Source organism: Protomyctophum bolini, assembly GCF_963924005.1.
Source record: "Protomyctophum bolini genome assembly, chromosome: 4".
Taxonomy (NCBI): Eukaryota; Metazoa; Chordata; class Actinopteri; order Myctophiformes; family Myctophidae; genus Protomyctophum; species Protomyctophum bolini.
The window spans coordinates 12,944,815-12,968,807 of NC_137865.1; the positions used below are offsets into that span (position 1 = coordinate 12,944,815).

The 23,993-nt window shown below is 43.6% G+C and overlaps 1 protein-coding gene across 1 annotated transcript in view; it reads left to right on the forward strand.

The window, feature by feature from the left end:
* Positions 1-23,279, forward strand: part of lingo1a (leucine rich repeat and Ig domain containing 1a) — a 51,697-nt gene extending 28,418 nt beyond the window's left edge. Inside the window, exon 2 of the mRNA XM_080760821.1 lies at positions 18,395-23,279. Coding sequence (XP_080616947.1) covers positions 18,408-20,276 — 1,869 coding nt within the window. The 5' untranslated portion in view covers positions 18,395-18,407 and the 3' untranslated portion in view covers positions 20,277-23,279. The remainder of the gene's footprint in view (positions 1-18,394) is intronic.
* Positions 23,280-23,993: the final 714 nt, after the last annotated feature.

Consider the following 23,993-nt stretch of genomic DNA (forward strand, 5'->3'; position numbering starts at 1 on the left):
TGGGAGGGAGGGCTTAATTGAAAGGTCTTACATTGAATACTTTAACAATCTCGCTCTACAATTTATAGTGTGTGTGGAGAAATGTTTCCTTGATGGTGGAAAGGCATATGGTTCCTCGGGTGGGATGTAGAGACATGTTTCCTTTAAAGTGGAAGGCATGGATTTCATATCACACACCACCATATGCACTCCTGTAACTTTCACCGGCAAAATATTATTTTAGTTCCCAAATTAATGTTTTAAAATCATTCATGTTTTTAAAACATGTTTATAATAAATTAAATGGATTAGTTCCATCACAGCCCTATACATTGTCGTTGTATTTTCAGGAGACACAGTGCAAAGATGTCTGCCTGTTTCTGGGTTCAAGTTGCTATTTCACCCATTCAGGGCGGAAACCCCTTTTGGTGTTTTAAGCATTATGTTATACTTTAGCTATTGAAAAATAGCAGATCTACAAGCTCATAGCACGGCACAGAGTGCCGCGCTACGAGCTTGTAGGTCTGCTATGTTTTTTAAATCGTGAAAATGTGGCGCACATCTTTGAATATATATTCTTTCAGAGCCAATGTTTTTACCTCAACTCTTTGCTTCTGAGGGATTCCTGGAATAACATATTTTCAGATGGGTCTCGGTGGCCAATTACTATATCATTTTTGGGGTCCTTGACATGAAATATTGAGCACCACAGATATAGAAACAGTTATTTCAGAAAATGATTTTTTTTCCCGACGTCAGGCCTAAATGGTAAAGAGATTAGTTTTGTGTTACAATATGATTTATGCCTACTGAGTTGTGTCTACATAACACAAGGAAGTGGTAAACCACCCTGTTTGGTGGTTGAAAGGGCACGACTAATGAATGAACAGCTTACAGCTGTAGTAGAAGAGAGGAGAGATAGATGGAGCGATTGAAGGAGTTTAGATAGATTCCCTTGACTGTATCGTTCGTCTATGAACTGCAATAACACTGTGTTTGCTCGTTTGCAAAATGATGTCTGCAAATTATGGATTTTATTGTTGTAAATGTCTCCTTGTTTGTTTCGCTTCTTGCGAGATGTGTTACAGTACCATGACGCCTGCCAAGTTCCAACACAACGCTCACATGCACGCACAAACACACACATGCACACACACAAACACACAGACACCATCGCACCACCCACGCGCTGCTCGTAAACAAACTGCCACATTCATCTCCCGACTGTGCCACAGAGGAGTTGAGGAATTGGTCTGGTGTTACATTTATAGACCTTCCCAGCTTCACAGTTTCTTATTAGTCAGTTTAGAATGAAGACCTCCGGTATAACGCGCTGCTATAGTACACAGTTCCGATCACGTTTTTTTGCTCCCGATCCGATTCTGATCATTTGATTTTGAGACCGATACCGATCTTTGCGGTTCCAATCTTTATATTTATTTTTTATATAACACTTATGCCATATCACAATAGCAAATATCTAATGTATGTCACTCTAGTGTATAGTCTGTTGTGTTGCCTTTCAATTATTGAAAGGCAAAATGGTCATTGTGGGTTTTTTTTCTTGAAAGCATGGAATCATAGCAAGGACTAATGTTCTTCAGCTTATGGAACTGAAGTAAAGTTAAAACTCTTAAAGAGTATCTCTCTCATCCAGAGAGAGTACTACAGACACCTATGCCATCATGCATTTCCTTTGTTTTCATAATGGGTGTCTTTCACGCCTCTGAGTGTGACTAGTCTTTGTTTGAGGATCTCTGACCGGGACCAGAAGGAAAACAACTAGCATAAACACAACAGTTTTTACAAAATCTCATTGCTTTCTTTGAGATTTACATTGGACAATTAAAAATCTGATCTTTTCTCCCCGATCCGATCACCCGTTCCGATCGGGACAACCCTATCATGCATGTCTTCATCCATTTGTATTTCCGAGAATTGTGATACAGTTAAAAGGAACTCGAACATACTATTCTGGTTATGTTGATCTACGCCAGAAGACAAACTATCGATCGTTAAAATGGAACATGCTGTACAGTATAATAACCTGCATACACTATGAACAGAGGCCTGAAGTGGTCAGATGGGTGGGCCGCCAACAACTTTGAGATGTTCAAGTGGGCCTCTGGGAACCACTGCTCTACTTTGTTTAGCAGGTAGGTAGAGGGTCCCCTAAGCGTGTAGATCTGCCATTTTCACAGAAAGTTTGCTATAGAGTGTCGCAGTCCCGCCCCCTTTCATGACTACGCCAGGCCCAGGAATTAATTCCCAATGCATTTTCCCCATAGACATTTCAAAAAGTATTTATTTAAAGACGTTTACGCCGCGGACAAAGCCAACTCGAGTCGTGACAAATCATGACAACAAACACAATATTTTGGACCAAACAAATAATTACAAAAAAATTATTTGTTTGGCCCAAAACATTGTGTTTATTGTCATGATTTGTCACGAGAAGAGTTGGCTTTGTCCGCGGCGTAAACGTCTTTAAATAAATACTTTTTGAAAATGAACGGGGAATTATTTTCCGGGTCTCTCGAGGGAGCGGGACTGCGACACTAGCTTTGACTGTTAGGCTGAGTAAACAAAAAAAAAAAAAAAATGATTTTCAACACCGTTGGCTTATATGCCCATGGTCAATGCTTAGAATAGGTATGCCAGGGTTGAAGTGGTTAAACTGACTTACTAATTAGGTCTACTGTGACTACACAGTCACTTTGTGGTTGAACAGCAGCCATGCCAACAAAAAGCTGCCATATGCCAGTCCCCTACCACCACGCCAGAGGACATTCCTGACTCACTGCTTTAATTCTCTTGATGTTCTCACAGTCACGCTCTGTGTGCTTCAGTTCATGAATTTTAACATAATAAGGTATACAGAACCTGTATTCCTCTTTATTATAAAACTTAGGGATGCACCGGTATTTAGATGTTGGACCATATTTATGTGGTAAATTATCGGTCTAGTCTATGGATGCAATTGACATTTAAAGGAAAATTATGTTTTAAGGAATTGTAATTGCTGTTTTATCTCTTTGCAATAGTTTGAAACGCGTCTACATCTTTGACTCCTAAACAGCGATAGAAGATCAAAGCACTCGCTGGCTGCTGATCAGTAGAGAACTCCATGACCTCTGTTAGAGCTGTGTGTGTGAAGCCTCTGTGTGGTTGCATGGATCCTCGGCTGAGCAGAAGAGCATTTTAATGAGTTCCACACAGAAAACCATCTCCTTTATACGACTCGGCCAGCGCACACACACACACACACACACACACACACACACACACACACACACACACACACACACACACACACACACACAGACACACACATCGAGCATGCACCACTTGGACTTGTATGTACTGTATGCACGTACTACACACACGCACGCACTTCAGTGAAATGTGTAGCCCCAAATTAGCTACCATGGGAGCGAGAAGCGGTAATGAAATATGACTTTGTACAGAGTTCTAACAACAAGAATCATTAGGGCTACACATTTCTCTGCACCGGTGCCATCCGTTTTCCAATGCTCAAAATCCTCCCACTCTGTCTCTGAGCTAAGGTATTTCTTCACATGCATCTCCTCATTAACTGGACCCGTTGTGGAGCTCAGTTTAGACTATGAACGCTAAGTCATTATTGTGTAGACCCTCCCTGGAAGGCATGATTCTACCAACGCAAAATTGTCCTCAAATTACCCGGCCAGGTGCTCCCCATCCCAGTATACTACTTTGCCAGTGTTCCAAAAATCCACTGTGTGGAGCATGAGGAATGTTCAACCCATGCTGATGACATGGCAGGTCTTCGTTCTGTGCTTCCTGGCCTCCAGGGAGAGTTGGTTCTAGTTCCCTGAAGCATGAATGGTCTGGATTTAGAAATAGGCTTTTAGAAAATCTACGTCGCATTTAGAAATGTAGGCTCCTTAATTTGATCTGATTGTTGCGTATCTTGTAACTGACTTGGTTGAGTGCGGATAAGTGTGTCACTTAATTCCTCATTTAGTGGCATTCCTCTAGTCTAAAACCTTGTTCAGACCAAAGATTTGTGCCGAGACAAAGGCATTTTAGAACGTTGCAGAGATAAATTGCAGCGGCCTGAAATTGCCCCCTTGGCTGATGCTGGCTGATTGAGCCTCATGAGATTTGACTTGCCAAATCCCAAGTGACATGTTTCAGAACATAATACATAACGTACATACACCATATAATTATGATTATCTAGAGTAGACCACTGTTTCCCAAACAATGGGCCATGTTTATGGGTCCCTTTCATTTTTGTTTCCTTGCATTTATTTTTTAATGGTTATTTTTTCAAAAAACTTTTTAGTGACGTTTGTGATGTATTTTTAGTAATCTACGAAATTCCATAAATTAGAAAACAAATGTTTAAGAAGTAAACTGACAATAGTTGATCTGCAAGCTCACAATGTGGCACGAAGCAGTGGGTTGTGAGCTTGTAGATCTGCTCTTTACACTAGTTTAAACTTTATACATTTATTATTTGAGTCTTGAGCTAAAAAGTTTGGGTAGACTGTAGACTGTTCTCGCAACTGTTACGTGCCATATCCCGCAGCGATACGCTTCTGAAAGCAGAGCAGGTCCCAAACGGCATCACACACAGAGTTTAGCAAAACAATACAACACATTGATATATTCTTTCAGGAGATTTGTTCTGCCTTCATATACAGTGGAGAGAGAGGGAGTGACATGCAGGGAAGGAATCGAACATGGGACTCGCTGTGTGGTACGTGCCACACACTTTGATATCATACCGTACCGTCAGATGTTTCACGCACACTTTATAATTTTTGTTCTCATACCTGGGAGGGCCTGACCTGTCAGCTGTTTATAGTAGCCTATATCCTAGTTGAGAGAGAGTGTATGTTGGATACTTGGGGCTATCTCTTGCGCCATCCCTAAACTTATTTGCCATTTTTTTACTATTTTAAGAAACCTTTTAAAATAGTTCGAATAGCTGATCTACAAGCTCACAACGTGTAGATGACTAGATGTAGATCGGCTAGTTGAACTATTTAAAAATGATGGGATAAGGGATAAGGATGAAGATGGAGCCCTTGGATTATACTTTAGCCCTCAGTACTTGGTATTCTCTTTTTTCAGAAGTTCTGCTCAGAAAAGGGTAGGGTTCAAGGATATGGCAGCCTCCCTGTAGTAACTCTGAGGAGCCCCTAGGGGCCCCTGACGCCCTGTTGAGTTGAACACTGCTGGTGTAGAGCAGGGGTTCTCAATGTTTTTGGCTGTGGACCCCCGGAAATGCTTTGGCCATGTCTCGAGACCCCCGCCCCGCCCCCCTCCCCACCACCAATACAAACTGACTGCAATAATAGAGAAAATATAAAATAAATTAATACTGAAATATATAATCTTTAAGGAAAGTTTATGCATGCACCTGCACGTATGTATGTAAACTCTTAATTTCCATTTTCCAGCCATTCAGTTGCAAAAGAATAATAATAATTTGGGGACCCCCCCAAAGTAATTTGGCGACCCCCCCCCCCCCCCCAGGGGTCATGACCCACGGGTTGAGAACCCCTGGTGTAGATGTAGAGCTCAAAGACCTATAACCTCCCTGCATGTGTAATGGAGCGTTCCGCAAGGCAATCCTCACAAAGTGTAAGTCATCAAAACAACGTTCACCAAAACAAATGTTTTCAGTCCCGAAGCCGAGAAAGCTGACACCGACAATTAGCTGCATTTAAACAGCATATGTCTGTGTTAATGTAGAAAAAAAGTGATGTGTTGTGATGAAACACATAATTTGCCTGCAGGGCGGTATAGTGGAGCTGCACACTGCAGTGTTTCAGGTCAGTAGCTCAAACAGCTAGCGGTTCTGCTCACACCCCAGCATGACTCATCTCTACAGTCACATGGGCAGCATAGCAAACAGGCCCGGCTCGCCTCTGACGCCCAGTGGTGCATGTGCAGAGTAACTAAGTACCGTACTTGAGCTGTAGAGTTGTTTCCTACTTTACTGTCTGGAGCGTCTCCAAATGTCAGTATACCCGCGATCTCAGAGGCAAAATATTAAACTTTTTACTCCACTATAATTATTTGAAAACTTTATTTACTTTGCAGATCCAATTATGATATGCTCAAACTATAGCACACCAGGGTTTAATGCACCGGTGGTTAATTTGTCCCCAACAGCCTGCAATAGGCGTTAATAAAGAGGCGTGTGTGTGTGTGTGTGGACACTGCACTGTGCTGCGACTAATGTGTTGGGTTGTGTGTGCGTGCGTGCCTGTGTGCCTGTGTGTGTGCGTGCGTGCGTTTGTGAGATGGCGTCGGGACAACATCTGGTCTCGCCGTCGGAACCCTATACACCTTGTTGTTGCGCCAAGTGGCTCCGTCCTCATCCTCTTCCTCTTCCTCCCCTACAGTAGCTGCACTCTGCCTGGATTACAGGCCCGGTCCTGGAGCCCATCTGGCCGGTGTCAGCTTACATTTAAGCCTCAGCCATTTCACAGGGACGGGCCTGCAATCCCAGCAAGGCAGCTTACAGCCTCCCCCGGTGACAGACAGACACACACACACACACACACACACACACACACACACACACACACACACACACACACACGTATTACTACACTTATGAGGACATCAACATTTTAGGACAGTGATTGTATGAACGTCTTCTTTTTTATTTATGTTTTACCCTAAACCTAAAGCCAAAAAAAAGCAGATCTACAAGCCCATGACACATAGTGTCTATAACTCTAACCCCTAAACTTGACCTGCAGATGCCTAACCCAATCATAGGGGTGGCTCAGGAGGTAGAGTAGCCCTCTTAGAATCTGAAGGTTCCAGGTTCGATTCACGGCTCCTCTTGAAAAGGTGTCAAAGTGTCCTTGAGCAAGACACTGAACTGAACGCCTAAATGAGCAGGTTGGTGCCTTGCATGGTTTCCGCCGTCATCGCTGTGTGAATGTGAGGTACAGCTTTGGAGAAAAGCAATGCAATAAAGGCAATGCATTTTAAATTGTAGTTGTGTATGGTCATGTACCCCGAATATGTTCCTCGAATATGTTCTATGTGTACATGTACTAAATAGTAAATAGTGTGTACATATACATGCAGTTTCCATACAAGTATGTGCCTGTAGGTTCACAGTGCTCAGTTCTCTATATATAGTATATCATTGAACACTGATGAACTGAGGAGTTATCACCCACACAGATGTATATCGTTGAACACTGATGAACTGAGGAGTTATCACCCACACAGATGTATATCGTTGAACACTGATGAACTGAGGAGTTATCACCCACACAGATGTATGTGTCTCGCGGGCCCTGGCGTTTCTCGAGTGCGAAGTATGATTGGTCAAAGTGAACAATGGTCTGGGCGAGGCTTTGAAGACCCCCAAGGTCCAAAAAGGAATTTAACAGAAGCAATATAGCAAAAGATAGTGCAGAGAGAGTGAGAGCAACAACTACTATCTGGTAAGATGGATTTGCAGCATATGCCTCATACTTATTCTATCTATATATATGCTGTGCTGTTTCAATGCGTTTAGAAATACTAAGTAAAGAGATTGTTGTTTTACAATATATGTTCTGGGTGTCTGAAACATTGTGCCTGTGTGATACTGTGTTCCACTACACTGAGCAGATAGCTGCCTAAATGTGCAAGTACGCAAAACCCAACCTGGATGTTCCCCTAACTCTAACATTCAATCGTTTATTTTAATTTTTTGTATTGTTTGTTTATTTGCTTGTTTTGTTTTTGTATGCACAAAACAACCATTTATCTTGTGAGGGCCAGGAAATTAAGGTCCTCACAAGTTCTACTATAATTGTGGGGACATTTTGGCTCTCACAAGTAAAGTAAGTGTGTACTGTGTACTGTGTGTGTGTGTGTGTGTGTGTGTGTGTGTGTGTGTGTGAGACTGCGTGTGTGAGTGTGCGTTTGTGTGTGGTGACCTTGCCAGAGTAATACAATAGCCCGGTGGTCGTGGAGCGGATAAGTTTAAAGGTCATGCTAGCAGAGTGCTATAATGAGGGATTTACGGTTGGAGTTACATTCGCAGTGGAAAAAAGCTGTCAGAACAGCCAGCGGCAACTTTGTGCTTAACAGAGAATTGCATTGTTAAGTCTTCACTGGGAAGAGAACATGCTGATGGCTCACCCACTTAATCCATGTAGCACATTCAGCCACAGGCATGAGATATGGCTTTCTGAACCTGGCACACATTATGACCCGTTGTGTCACATGTTCGCCCAGCTGTCCAAATCAGTGTTTCCCAAACATTGTCTTTTATGGCTTGTGAGGAAATAGCGAAAAAATAGCAGACATGCTCACAATGCAAGACGTTATGAGCTTGAAAATACTGTAGGCTGTTTTCACTATTAAAAGTTTTGTAAAGTTTGGGTCCCTGTATAACCATTAACCGCCCAAAATATACCCCTGGCCAAATGGTGTCAGCTTTCTCAATGTGCGTGCGCGTGTGCTTGCGCGCATGCGTGCGTCTGTGTGTGTGTGTGTGTGTGTGCGTGCATGCGTGCGTGTGTGTTTGCACTCATATGCCAGCAATATATGCAAATTGTTCCAGAATCGACCATCAACATCATGCAAATGCAATACTAATGCAAACAGAACAGGGGAGGCGGGGAGAGCCTGTGTGTGTGTGTGTGTGTGTGTGTGTGTGTGTGTGTGTGTGTGTGTGTGTGTGTGTGTGTGTGTGTGTGTGTGTGTGTGTGTGTGTGTGTGTGTGTGTGTGTGTGTGTGTGTGTGTGTGTGTGTGTGTGTGTGTGTGTGTGTGTGTGTGTGTGTGTGTGTGTGTGTGTGTGTGTGTGTGTGTGTGTGTGTGTGTGTGTGTGTGTGCAGAAGGATGGTGTAACCCACACACCTCTCCCAGATCATCCCAGGAGAGGAGCTGACGAGGCAGTTTGGAGGCTGCGAGGCATCAGGGTCCCATGGGGCTTTTCAACACGTTTGTGCTGCTGCTGCAGATAGACACATAGGCTACTGTAGATGGATGGATGGATGGATGGATAGGTAGATCGATAGATAGATAGGTGGATAGATAGATAGGTGGATGGATGGATAGGTGGACGGATGGGTATTGAGGTGGATAAACTGGCATCAGCATTTGTCGACTGGGATTCCCCTCTCCTGCGGCTCTCTCTGGAGGCTTGCAGGTATTTAAGCAGGGCTCAGCGTCGATACGCTGTGACAGGTGGTCAAACCAGTGGCTATAATATGGCTTTCTCTTCATCAGGTATATAAGTCTTCCCTGATAGCCTTATTATTCCTCCTCCTTGCTCCTCGTCGTTTTGTTTTGCAGAGCTTATAGTGATGTTACAGCAAGGTGAACTCGATTTGGACTCGATCTCTTCCAGAAGGAGAAAAGTATATACGTTTGCCTGTGGCATAGGGCTGGCCTGTATATGTCTGTTAATTCAATATCTTTATGAGAGAGAAGATATCGGCTGGGATTTTGGACTTCATAACATCGAGTTATGACATACACGTAAGTGTTGTCTTGTCCTTAGTTCACCCCCCAAAAATACTCATTTTGATCAATTACACACCATATGAAGCCTTGAATTCATTGAGTTCTTTTTGTTTTGGTCGCATTCCTAAGACAATAATTGGATAACTGGGGGAATCTCTGGTAGAAAATAATTATCTTTCTGTTTTGTTTTGTTTTGTGTTCCACAGTAATAGTCCTCTCATTGTATACAAGCTGTTCTAGATAGCACAATATTTTCTCCAGTAAACAATTTTTTGGGGGGATGAAAATACATTGTACTTCTCTGTAGAAGAAATGTCTTCTGTGTGAGATCACTGTGGACTGTAGCTACTTTATTTACAGAGTTGACACCCTGGAGCATATCTATGAGTAGCCTATGTCTCCAGGGTCCCGGTCCCAGCCTCAGAAACAGACTGGCTCGCAGCCAATCTGTTTACATCACAACATGTATAACTGCGTATCGTGCTAGCCGGCTAACGTTAGCTAGCTTAAGGCACATGTCACTATGTGTCAAGTACAGTAGCATGTGCTGTGGAGACAGGAGATAACCTATTCTGTCCAGTGCAGCTTGTCAAGCCGGGCCGTCGGCCGCTCAGTGCGTCGGCCGCTCAGTGCGGGCACTTGCACTTGCCTAACGGCTCGGCCGGGCACGCCTGCCCTGTTGTCAAAGTGACATGATAAAAACCACAGTGATAGGTGTGTGGGAACTGGGGGACATAATATCATAGGACCATGTACTGTACGTCCCCACGTCAGGGTTGAAAGGTTTTGCAAGAGAAACAAGCGGCCGGCCATATACTGTACATTGGCTATTTGAAAATAGCAGATCTACAAGCTTAATAATAATAATAATAATAAGGATAATAATAATGCCATCATACATTACATGTAGATTCATTCAAAGTGGCCCATCATCCATCCAGCCATTCCTGGTTTGGTCAATTTAACAGCTACTGCTGCTGTGAGAGAGAGAGAGAGAGAGAGAGAGAGAGAGAGAGAGATAGATATGTAGGCCTGTGTTCTATCTGCTTTCAGCCTCAATTAATAGTGCTTCTCTGTGGGGCAAAAACAGACACCCTGATTGGAGTGAAGAATTGCATTAAGAGCCATGTGCCTGCGAGCGAATGATAACAGTGGATCATTAACAAAACGCAGCCATAAATGTTTAACCATAGCTAGCATTTTTCATATTAATGTGTCCTCCCCTTCCCCTGTGTCTTCACACATTTGCCAGTTGTGATTTTAAACTAGGGGAGCCATATGCAATATAACTTCCTCAGTGTTACTTTAACTTTGAGAGTACAGTATGCACTTGTACAGTATCCACTGTGAGATCTCAATCAATAGAAATACTCAAGTCAACTAAAAAGTACCTCAACGTAAGTACAGTAGTCATTAAGTAAATGCACTACTTTCATGGGTAGTCTCTGTCTGTCTGGGATTAGGACTTAATCACAGTCTTGACTGGGTGTCAGTGTCACTGTTAATGGACTTAGACTTAATCAGTGCTAGCAGGTTGCCCCATACTCACCCCACAGCGAGCCTGCTTGTGCCGTGCCGTGCCGTGCCCCAGTCAATAGTAAAAAAACCAACATATACAGTAAGGGTGCGCATTTCTAAAGTGATCATTTAAGGACTTTTTGTAATACCTCTAAAATGAAAAAAAAGATATAATAATAATAATAATAATAATGCCTCGCATTGCGAGGCGTTGTGAGCTTGTATTTCAGCTGTTTTCACAATATTTAACCGTAGAACCAAGTAAAACCAAATTTAATGTCTACAAGTGCTTGTCACGGTGGGGGGAGTCCTGGACCCATCCAGTTAAATTATCATTATTTTGATGTGTCATGGCCTGGAACGTTTGGTGTTGATATTTAGTCCTCTGTTGATACAGTACATCCCAGCATTACCTGTCTGTCTCAGAGATAAGACAAAATGTTATTGATGACCGGGAAGAAATTAGGTCAAAGAACCAACAAGGGATAAGATCACAATTCAAAGAGGTAACCTATTGCAGAAAATATGATAAAACAGTGCAACTGTGATTTGAGGTGTATTCTCAGGAGATTATCAGTACGATCAGTTATTTGGTGAGCTTTAAGATCTGCGATTTTCAGCAAAAATGTTGGTGCAGAGGGGAAAGAAGGCCCAGTATAATAGGCCATTGAGAGACTCTGCTCAACAGAGTGTACATGGGGTTTAAGTGGTTGGATTACCAATATGCCCAGGGCTTCACTTACAGTAGTTACTGTGGGCTATCATATCATATATCACTGCTGTCAGGTGGAAACCTTGTATGTCCAAAATAATTTGTATTCAGGAAATGGAAAGAAATGTGCTGTGTTCCAATGGGTCCAATGCAGTTGTTATTTAGTCATTGTTTGATGAAGTAGGCAGGAAAAATAATACATATATGGAGATATGAGGGTTCCACCCGACGGTGACGATGTCATATACATACCTATCATGTGAAAGTGCATTGCGTTGAGAAAGCAAAGGCATCTCCCAGCCAGGCAGGCTATAGGGCTTCCATCAACATAGGTTAAAGGGAACGGTCGTGGGAGAATGAGAGCATATGACAGCAGATTGGAAGCACCATGAAGCACAGAGTGGCAGCCAAGCATGCCTTAGATCTGGGGTGTGTGATCTCCGAGACGGGGCAGTCATCTCGGGGTTGATTTGATACGGCGTTTGGCTTGATTACCGATGTTATCGTCAAATCCCCTCATTTGACCTCTGACCCCGGAGGGAATCAAATGTAAAAATTGAGTGACAGAGCGGGGAGAAATGACCCTATGAAACCCCCCCCCCCACCGATTCTTCTGGTGAATTTTATGTCCAGTTAGCCCAGTGCTCCCCAGATAAGGACGAGAGATAACGCGCAAGCGACCCAGAATGGCTTTGCACACGTCGCTCCTTAATTAAGTGTTCGCCATAACAATATTGATTTTTTTCCCTCTCCTCTGGCCTTTTTGCAGTCCCTTTCTGTCACATGCCACGCGGCCTATTAAAGCTACTGAAGCGAGAAACTGCACTTTATCTTTTTGCACAAACATTCTCCACCACACGCCATGATGCAGAGGGAGGGTCAGTGAGGATAGTTAGCCGTTGACCTTGAGAGACAGGACAGGTTCAGCTGCTTAGCACGCTGGGGAATTCTGGACAAGTTGACTGACAGCGGGGATCTTTAATTGACAGGTGTCACTGTCACTGTCACCGAGCGACATGCATGTCTCGGGCGGTTTGTGAGAACGTGGTGTACTGTATATAGTACAACACTGTGTGATGAGGTTTTCTATTACCATGCAACGCTTATTTTAGACTGTTAATAATGATAATAATAATAATATGCAGTACACTAGTACAGGGTCAAAATGGGCCGATAACAATAGGCTATATTACATTATCATATATTATATTTATATTGAGCTCATTGCTGAATTGTTTTCATTTTCATTTTCAAAGCCATTAAGAGTCACATTATTATTGTATCAATATCGCAATGACCGATCAATATTGGTCAATATCGGTGAAAAAATATCAGAATAATTTCTATATCGATATTGCGAAATATCGGCCAATATCGATATGCTCTACCGATAGTATCATGCATCGCTACTTAATGACATGCCCAAAATAGGGATGGCAGGGTTAAGGCGGTTAATGTCCTTTTTGGTGAACCATATTGTATTTTTAGGATCAGCATATTTGCCAATCAGCAGAGCAGCTGTGCAGGGATGCACCTTTGTGACTCATGGTGTGCTGCATAGTGACACACAAGGTGTCTGGTGACAGCTGAACCTCATTTCTAGTGTAATGAGAACAGCTGGACAATGCAGACTATAGTTTACACATGACTCTACCTGCAAAGTTCAGCAATGGCTGCCTTTTTTTCTGTCAACCTTTTTTTTGTACTTGAAGTTTACTTGTGAAACTCTGAGTGGACACACCACTCAGAGGTTAATGCAACAAAATAAAACAGGACACCACAAGTCCATTGCAAGCTTGCACGCCTAAGAAACAGAGCAGCTTGTTGCAGAATCTTCTGTCTTGATGTTGCCAGGCCGGTCTGCCTTCAACCAGGGGTGGTTCTAGCCTGCACCACTAGGGTGGGCTGGTAGAATACATGGGGGCACAGGCGGAAACATTTTGGGGAGTCAAATCCCTCCAAACTCCCGAAATGCACAGAGAACTATGCTATCATCATATCAGTTTATCTGTGTTGTGGTCTGAACTCTTCTCTGTTGTGCACATTTTTTCCGTCACAGTCTCTCCCTCCACCTCGCTATAGTCACTACCGACTACCGAGAGACACTCCTTTTGCGTTGTGTTCAGGTGGGTCTAAAAATGTTGCCCACCCAATCAGAAATGATAAATTGTACTGATATTTTGTTATATATATTCCCCATAACTTTTTGTTGGGTGGGCAGGACGCACTTTTGCCCCCTCTAGAACCGGCCTTGCCTTCAACTCACCTGGATGGACAGAGAGAGAAAAGCCACAGTTACAGTTTCAAGCATTTACCTGCTTCAAAAAGACACACAGGCAGACACAAAGTTAGTGTGTTCAGCTGTGCAATGCGCACACAATCACATCTGGTGTGGCCACAACTGTGGGAGGGGGAGAGGCATGGTGAATATCTGCTCACAAAGAATATGTTGATTAATGCTAATGCATGCTAATGCAACTTTCCTGAGACAGCTGAACTTCAGATACACCTGCAGTTGCATCCCTAACTGATTATATACTGTGTTATATTTTTATATACGATAATAATAGAGTGTACAATTTAACCTTACGGATTCATTTAGTTTAATTTTACGTTCTCAAAAGTATTGTTAAACATCTGCATTACTTAATTTACAAGAAGTCTACACAATTAGAGAATGTAGAAAGGATTGTTATTTTTGATTATTTTTTGCCTGTTATATGTCCTATGGCCACATCAATACAGCATGGAATTGTGGACAAAATGGTATCCAACAATACCAAAATGGTGGTCTTTGGCTCAAATGCCAAATTAATGTTGGACCTTGATATGAAAAAGGTTAAGGTCATTTTTAACCTTATGTATGTATATATATATATATATATATATATATATATATATATATATATATACAGTACATACAGTTCCTAAAGAAGTGTAGTGTCAACTTTCAAGTTCAACATAATAATTGACAGTTGACATAACAATTCAGTCGAGATCCTATGAGTGTCAATCAGAGGGTTAAATAGTAAAGATACTGACCCAAACAAGGCAAAACAAGACCAAACAGCTGAAAAAGATAAGAGAAAGATTGGTGCAAGAAGTCAAAGGCAAGTCTCCACACAACGGTGAGCGATCAAATATAAAAAGCACACCTGTGTGAAGTGAGGGCCCCTCTTATTGTCGTACATCATCATGCCGTAACATGTCGACTTGCTCAGACACATATGACGAAAATTCATTTCATAGCATTTCATGTTTGTGTTAGGACAGAAATCTACACTATAGCTGAACATAGGAGGGGATAGTGCCCCTCAATAAAGAGAAGTTCACCTGTGCGTTTTGAACAGAGAACGAAAGAGAGACTTTGTTCTTCCATTTTAACAGCCTATCAAACTGCGCGTCGTAAAGTCCATGTTAATTTTCACCCATTTGCTTTCTGCAGCATATCTGTTCGCTCAGCGTTGCAAAGCACATGGTGATTTACACTCCATGATTCACTCCAATATATAACTCATGCCGGCATAGTCCTTTTTACATAAAGAAACGTGGAGTGGCAGCGCAACATTTCTGCAGGGATGAAAATCAATTGTAATTATATTGTTAATGGGGGGTGGAGCAGAGGTGGTTGAGGTCGGGGTTGCATTGGAGTGGGAGACAGATGGTGCAGAAATTAGATAGTGTTTGTTTAGTCGCTCCTACAAGGGCTGCATATCTGTCTGTCTGTCTGTCTGTCTGTCTGTCTCTGTGTGTCCACTTCCCGGACTGTGCGGCGGGGTCTATATATGTCACGCTGAACACCATCACTCTTCCAAGCCCCTCCACCCAACACGCACGTGCACGCACGCACGAACACACAGCTACACATAAACACTCACACACCTACAGAACATGCAAACACAGCACACACACACGCACACACTTCTACAGTATGACATGCAAACTCACTCTCACCCACAGACACACACACACACACACACACACTCAGACACACACACGGAAGCACATAAGCACACTCTGAACCACACACGCAAATACACGCATGCAAATACACGTACGCACGCAAATACACACACGCAAATGCACACACACACACACACACACACACACACACCCTAACTCCATTACTGCTAATTGGCCCGCTCAGGTTGCATTTAAACACCTAAAACACATTGTATCACTGTATCATAAGGTTGAGTGTGAGCTCTGTGGCTGCAGAGCCTGCATGAGAAAAGGAGGAGAAATGGCTGCGATAGTCATGTGATCTCGCTGTAGACGTGCCCGTCTCCCTGCGCACCTTCCCTGCCTGTCTGTCTGAACCCTCTATCTGTCTGCGGTGACACGGCGCCAGATTGGATCAGCCTCTGAAAAATGCGAACTCCCCCTCGTCTCTGTTTGAGGGGAGCGCCATTTCATATGAAGAGAGATGATGCCGTGCGCGGGGTGATTGATCAGTGGTGGGGGGGGGCGACGGGAATATATGTGTGCCCCGTGTGGGGGAATTGAAGTGTGTGCAAGCCGTGACTGACACAGAGTGAAAGCCAACACCAGGCAGGTTATTAGGATTCTTTGGCCTGTGATGCTGTGATTCATCAGCAGGGTAGGCTACAGTATAGCTACCGTGCCTACAAGCGTATTCTCATATACACATTGTATATACACAATATCTCATGCAGCATATCAGCCCTTATTAATGTGTTTTATTCTTTATTATAGTATCACGCTGTGTTGTGTTGTATCGCGTTTGGCAAAGAGAACCTTGTGTCGAAGACATTTTTAATCTAGTATAAACCTCTGGGGATGTACTGTCAATTACGTAACCTATATATAGGGTTTAGGTGGTTAATCACGTACACATTTATTTTATGTTGAATGTTATGAAGTTCAACCGAGGTTGAACTTTTATACTGCCATAAAAAGCCCTGTCTTTCGACAAAATATCTTTGTACCTCCCAGCACTCTCCATTATGCGCGCACATACCTTATTCCTCCCCGTAACCTCCCAGCAGCTGGGAGGTACAGTACAAAGCATTACAACTTAGGCATTTACTGTAGCAGACTCTCTTATCCAGAGTGACTTTAAAAATTCAGAGTTGCACGGCATGACCTCGGTGCGAGGGCTCAGAGTGCCATTACAAATAAGCGCTTCAAAGTATGTATGATGTTGCACTTACAAATCCCTCTGGATAATACCGTGATAAATGTCTGGATTGTAAATTGCATATAATTGTACATTTTGTTGACGTCAAACATAAACAACCTATCATGTACATAACAGACAGACATAAATTAACCCATTTTGGGCGGGAACGCCTTTTGTGTTATAATGTTATCATTTAGCTATTGAAAAATAGCAGATCTACAAGCTCATAGCGCGCCACTCGGTGGCGTGCTATGAACTTGTAGGTCTGCTATTTTTTTTTAATCGTTAAAATGTGCCTTTTTTTCGACGTCAGGCCTGAATGGGTTAAATATAGTGCGGCTTAGCTGCGAGAACTACATCGATATGATGTGAAATGATACGGAATCGGTGCTGATGCCTTTGCACCTGCAGCTTCCTTGCAGCCATCAGCCCTTCCCATCAGTTGAGCCATGGGGAGCCGCCCTGCGTCTGAGAAGCCCTTTGAAGCCGTGTGGAGCCACGTGAACGATGCAGAATTCAAACGTGTCAGCACTCTCCATTATGCGAGCGCATACCTTATTCTCCCCGTAACCTCCCACCCTCATTCATTCTGGCCGCGGCGGCATGAATATTGCAGAAGGGGCACTCATGCACTCCATTCTGTTTGGAACTGTGTCACACGCAGGATGGCAACACTTTACATTTTATCGCTCATGGGATTGCTGACTGAGTGAGGTGGAGTGGCAAATAGCCACCGTGCGTTAAGGGAGAGCAGTATTTTAATAAAAGAGAGCAGTATTTTAATAAAAGGGAGCAGTATTTTAATAAAAGAGAGCAGTATTTTAATAAAAGGCATCTGTCCAGTCCTACATTTCTGTCAGATATATAATATGACAAGCTAAGGCGTAGCTTGTCATATTAATATATCTGACAGAAAATGTAAGATTCGATAACAAAGTATATAGTACTATGTCAAACGCACTGTGTGCTTGAGTGATGCAAAATTGAAGACTCAATACTTCCACCACCTGATGCACGCACACACACACGCGTCCACCCGTGCGTGCACACACACAAGCAAAAACAAGCACGCTTCCTTCACACAGATAGAGATATACCAATAACGTTCACATGCGCTACGTTCAATAATGAGATAATGTGGCAGCAACATGAAAACAGAGCCTTTGTTTTAGTTGCTTTGTGTACTTATTTGGCACGCTGGAACATTTCAATCTTTTGAAATCTGCAGTGGATTATTATTCATTATATTGAAGGCTTTCTAATGGAACACTTTATTCTCTAAGGCATCTTGCCATACAGTGCAGTACACACACACACATGCCACCGCCAAGTTTAATTTCCTCGGTTTTAGTTCCGCCTTCAGTCTTGCATTGTCCGCTCTTCATGCGGAACAAATTATAACACGACTCTTAATTATCCGACAGCTTTGAAGTTCCAAGTTTTATTTCCATACCTGTCTATTTCAGTTCTCTCACTATACTCTCTTTTGTTATGTTTTTATTTCCCGGTTTCATTTTACTTGGCTAAATGTCTTTTCCTTCTGTCTGTGTGTCCGCAGGTAACCGTTGAAGATGGTGTCTGGGGAAGCGAACGGGCACAGCTTCTTAGTGGCGTGCTGGCAGCCCATCCTCATTCTGATGCTGGGTTCCGTGCTGTCGAGCTCGGCCACGGGCTGCCCATCCCGCTGCGACTGCAATGTCCAGGAGCGATCTGTGCTGTGCCACCGCAAGAAGCTCATGTCCGTGCCCGAGGGCATCCCACCAGAGACCCGCCTGCTGGACCTCAGTAAGAATCGGATACGCACCATCAACCCCGATGAGTTTGCGGCGTTTCCGAACCTGGAGGAGCTGGAGCTCAACGAGAACACCATCTCCAGCATCGAGCCCGGGGCCTTCAACAACCTGTACGGCCTGCGCGCGCTGGGCCTGCGGAGCAACAAGCTCAAGCTCATCCCGCTGGGCGTCTTCACGGGGCTGAGCAACCTGACGCGGCTGGACATCAGCGAGAACAAGATCGTCATCCTGCTGGACTACATGTTCCAGGACCTGTACAGCCTGCGCTCGCTGGAGGTGGGCGACAACGACCTGGTCTTCATCTCCCACCGGGCCTTCCACGGCCTGAGCAGCCTGGAGCACCTGAGCCTGGAGAAGTGCAACCTGTCCCAGGTGCCCACGGAGGCCTTCGCCCACCTCCACAGCCTGGTCACCCTGCGGCTGAGGCACCTCAACATCAACGTGGTGCGGGACTACTCCTTCAAGAGGCTGTACCGACTCAAGGTGCTGGAGATCGCCAACTGGCCGTATCTGGATACCATGACCCCCAACTGTCTGTACGGATTAAACCTGACGTCGCTCACCGTGGCCAACAGCAACCTCACCACCATCCCGTACGTGGCGCTGCGCCACCTGGTCTACCTGCGCTTTCTCAACCTCTCCTACAACCCCATCCACACCATCGAGGGGAACAAGCTCCACGACCTCCTCCGTCTGCAGGAGTTTCACCTGGTGGGCGGGAGGCTCGCCATGATCGAGCCGTACTCCTTCCGCGGCTTGAACTACCTGAAGATCCTCAACGTGTCGGGCAACTCTCTCAGCACGCTGGAGGAGTCGGCCTTCCACTCGGTGGGGAACCTGGAGACGCTGGCGCTGTACGACAACCCGCTGGCGTGCGACTGCCGCATGCTGTGGGTGTTCCGCCGGCGCTGGAGGCTCAACTTCAACCGGCAGCAGCCCACGTGCGCCTCGCCAGAGTTCGTCCAGGGGAAGGAGTTCAAGGACTTCCCGGACGTCCTGCAGCCCAACTACTTCACCTGCCGCAAGTCGCGGATCCGCGACCGCAAGGCCCAGCAGAAGTTTGTGGACGAGGGGGCGATCGTCCACTTCTCCTGCCAGGCGGACGGCGACCCGGCGCCCGTGATCATGTGGCTGTCGCCACAGAAGAAGTACATCACGTCCAAGACCATCGGCCGCGTCTCCGTGCTGCCCGACGGCACGCTGGAGGTCCGCTACGCCCAGATCCAGGACAACGGCACGTACTCCTGCGTCGCCAGCAACGCCGGCGGCAACGACACCGCCCTGGCGCACCTGCACGTCCACAGCTACTCCCCCGACTGGCCGCACCAGCCCAACAACAAGACGTTTGCCTTCATCTCCAACCAGCCGTCGGAGAACGGAATCGGGGGGACCGGCGGAAACGGCACGCGGGCCAACGCTCCGTTCCCGTTCGACATCAAGACACTGATCATCGCCACGACCATGGGCTTCATCTCCTTCCTGGGCGTGGTTCTGTTCTGCCTGGTTCTGCTCTTCCTCTGGAGCAGAGGGAAGGGCAACACCAAGCACAACATCGAGATCGAGTACGTGCCGCGCAAGTCGGACGCCGGGGTGAGCAGCAGCACCGCGGCGGACGCTCCGCGGAAGTTTAACATGAAAATGATTTAAGGTGGAAATCCCCTCCCGCTGTTGAGGATTTGACTTGCTACTTTTGAGACGTTTGAAAAGAGAAGAAGATAAAAAAGGATGAATGGAGAATTATAAAGACACAATTAAAAAGTATCCCTCTCTCTCACCTACAAACCTGTGGATCCCTGGTCTAGTGATGGTAGTTATCTGTTTTATTTTTGGGGTTTTTTCCCCCTGACTGAAGCACTGGGCATATGATGGGGAAAAAAAGAAAAGGGAAAAAAAACAACAACAAACAAACAAAAACAGAAAGCACAGTTGATGCGAACAGTTTCTACTAAGGCAGGTTTTGTTATTTTTCCTGTGGATTTATTTGGGGAACGTAATGACGAAAACACGTACGTCTCTGTTCCTAACAGCCAGAATGTAAGAGAGCGCAGATCATCATTTTGGCCATTGCTGAATGCTGTCTTTGTATTTTGTCTGTATTTTCTATTATTTTTATATATTTTTTTTATGTTGTTGTTTTTTTTTATACATTTCCCAGCATAGGTAATGTTTGTATTTAAAAGGGAAGACAGATATTTCTATAGGTTGGAGAGCACATTCAGGCAGTGTTGTGTGGTAACTTTTGTACTTGCCTTTCATTTAAATTGGGAGTGAGACACACCTGTGTGATGATATTGTGCTGTAGGCTACCATCCAGTCTGTTACACGCACAGCTCAACAGACGTCGGTCTTTGAAAATAGTTTTCTTTCCAAGAAATGTGTCGGTGTAACACAAGATATCGTGACGTAACGTAACATAGAAATATTTTGTTCCAAATGATTAGAACCAGATCACTGAATAGAGTGGAGGACATAGGCTACAGTAAATACTGTATCATTGATAGATTAAATGTCAAACTGATGAATGGAAATCCATATAACGGCCAAGAGAGAATATTGACCACTGCAACATAGGAGGGCTTCCCAAATGCCTGGTTTACACAGCTGATTCCAATTTCAAAAGCACAACGCTGATCAGCACAGATTTCACTAAGAACCATGTATTTCACATGGCACCATGTAACTACCATCTGTGCTATTACAATATGATCACCTACTCTAAGCACATGGATGATGGACGGATATCAAATCAAATCAAATCAAACTTTATTTATATAGCACATTTACCGAGGTCGAACCAAAGTGCTTCACATTACAGAGCATAATAACATACACAGAGGCAAACAGAAAGAAGGGAATAGAATATAGCATTATTTCAATGTGTAAGAGAGCAAAATGTAAAATACAATAAGCAGTACATGGGAACATCGTACATGGGTAGACTTAAATTAAATTGAATTAAAAGCGATAGAGTAAAAATTAGTCTTTAATACGGATTTGAAGTTGGATAGGGAGGAGGTTGGGCGTAGATGTGTCATCATCAGAGTTATCTCATGGACACCCACTTCCATCACATCAGAAAGCTCGGCATCTCATCCCAGAACTAGCTTTGCCCACAATTTAAACCACTATACAGTGCCATTGCTTTGACATAACCTCTAACTTTTGCACTATTTTTTTTTCTGGAGACCAAACATATGTAAATAAAGGAGACAATAGGTACAATACAATTTGACTTGGCATGTACAGTAGCCCAATATCTACTGACAGAATCAGCTTCATGCACGTTTAAGTTTCATACGTCAAGCCAATCATACTTCCTCAGCCCAGAGGATGATGGAGAGAATACATTTTTAATCCATGCCAAGAAAAATAAATCCCAAATTCAGCGCATGTATAGGCTACTGTTGGTGTCACCAGATTGTCTTGAAAAATCTAGTTATGCTCTCAATACCGTAATCGGACGCTGTCAGATAATGTCTGTAATGGCTACCACTGTATCAAATGTAACTGACATGATACTTGGCACGTGCACTCCCGCTCTTCATTTCTGCTTTAATAGCCCAGGCCTTTTCAAAATGCACTTCATAGGTTACAGTTGAATGGTATAATTCAGTGCGTCACATGTCTGTGGGGTCATTAAAAGCTTGTTCAGATCATAATAATGTGCTCCTCAACCTGTTCGATGTTTTTTTTTTTTTTTTTTTTTTACAATCCAGCGTTGTTGGTGGTTGTCGATTTCTTTAAATAATTTCCTGTACAATTGTTTAATGATATTGATAAACTGTTCATAGCATCATAGCTACCCCCACGAAAGCCAGGGAAATATTTACCGGAACAATATTCCCCGCTGTGTAATCACATCTAAAACATGTGCGGTGTCAACGGAGGACAGGAGAAGAACTGCCTGAACTCCACAAACAGTGTTGTTTCAATGCTCTGGATATAAATCCCTTTTTTGTTTGTTGCTATCCTCGTTTCAACTAGTCCACACAAAGCGGACAGCTGGACCTCTGGATTTGAGTGTGTAGAGAAGATTAAGAAAAAAAGAAAAGAAAACTGACTAAAGTTATTTACGGTGGCCGACGTCACAGACGCAACCGGGACGGAATGTGGTTTGGAAGTCTACGGTACTGAATCTGCAGATGGTCAGAGAGAGACACACACACAGATGGATTCACTGGTGAATGGAGATATCTGGCACAGCTTGTGTTGTGTAATTCCCTTCTTTCCAGAAAGGAATAGAACAGGGGGGGAAAAAAACGGAATAAACTCCAGCAGGGGATACAGAGCTTTCTGGAAGCTCTGTATCCTCCCCTTTTTCTGATTACGAATGCTCTCTCGGTTTTCAAAATGTGGCTACTGTACTCAAACCCCCGTCCAATCCACAACCCCGTTGTCTCAGCCCCCGAGATGACAAATGGGATTTTAATTTATCTTGTTGCTTTTTTTTTCTCCTTCTTCTTCTTGACCGCTGGACTATGTCGAAACATGTAGTCAAAGCCAACTTTTTACAAAAAAAGAGATAAAATAAAAGATATTAACATAAAAAAAGAGATAAATCTATGGGGAAAAAAATAACATTCAAATTGTTCTGTGCAATAAAGGTAACATGCAGATTTTCTTTTTTTTAATTAACAAAACATTTTGTTGATGTTGAATTGTTGAGAATATGGTATGTTGTATTAAACAATCTATGGAGTTTTTTAAACACATGCTAAGTATCATCTTTCATTTTTTAAGTTTCACAGTATTTTCCCTAACCCAATGATTACTGATGCTTACAGAAGGGACACAGATCCACCTGTACGAGTGACAATGGAGGGACGATAGATCATCAGCTCTACCTCCACCTGTAAGCTAACTGCTGCTCTCCAGTGTTCACATTTTAACCTCTATCCTCAACCTGTAAGCTAACTGCTGCTCTACAGTGTTCACATTTTAACCTCTATCCTCAACCTGTAAGCTAACTGCTGCTCTCCAGTGTTCACATTTAACCTCAAATGCTGTTCGTTTATGTCTTTTCCCCCAACTCTGATGATGATTATTATAATTATTATTATTTATTTGCAGAATTATCTGTTTTCAGATCAGTGTTGTTTTTGGCAGCAAAATTAGATTTTAGTTTTAATCATAATCTTTTGAATAGTATTCATTTAGTTTTAGTCACATTTTAGTCACCTGGAATGTCTTGGTGTCAGTCTAGTTTTAGTCGACTAAATGTCATGAGATGTTAGTCGACTAAATCGACAGTTGATTTAGTCGACTAAAATGTATTTTGGCAGGCCTTGATGCCGTCGTAACAGCTGATTTTACACCGAAAATAGCCGATCTACAAGCCCACAACGCATCGCAGCATGACGCGTT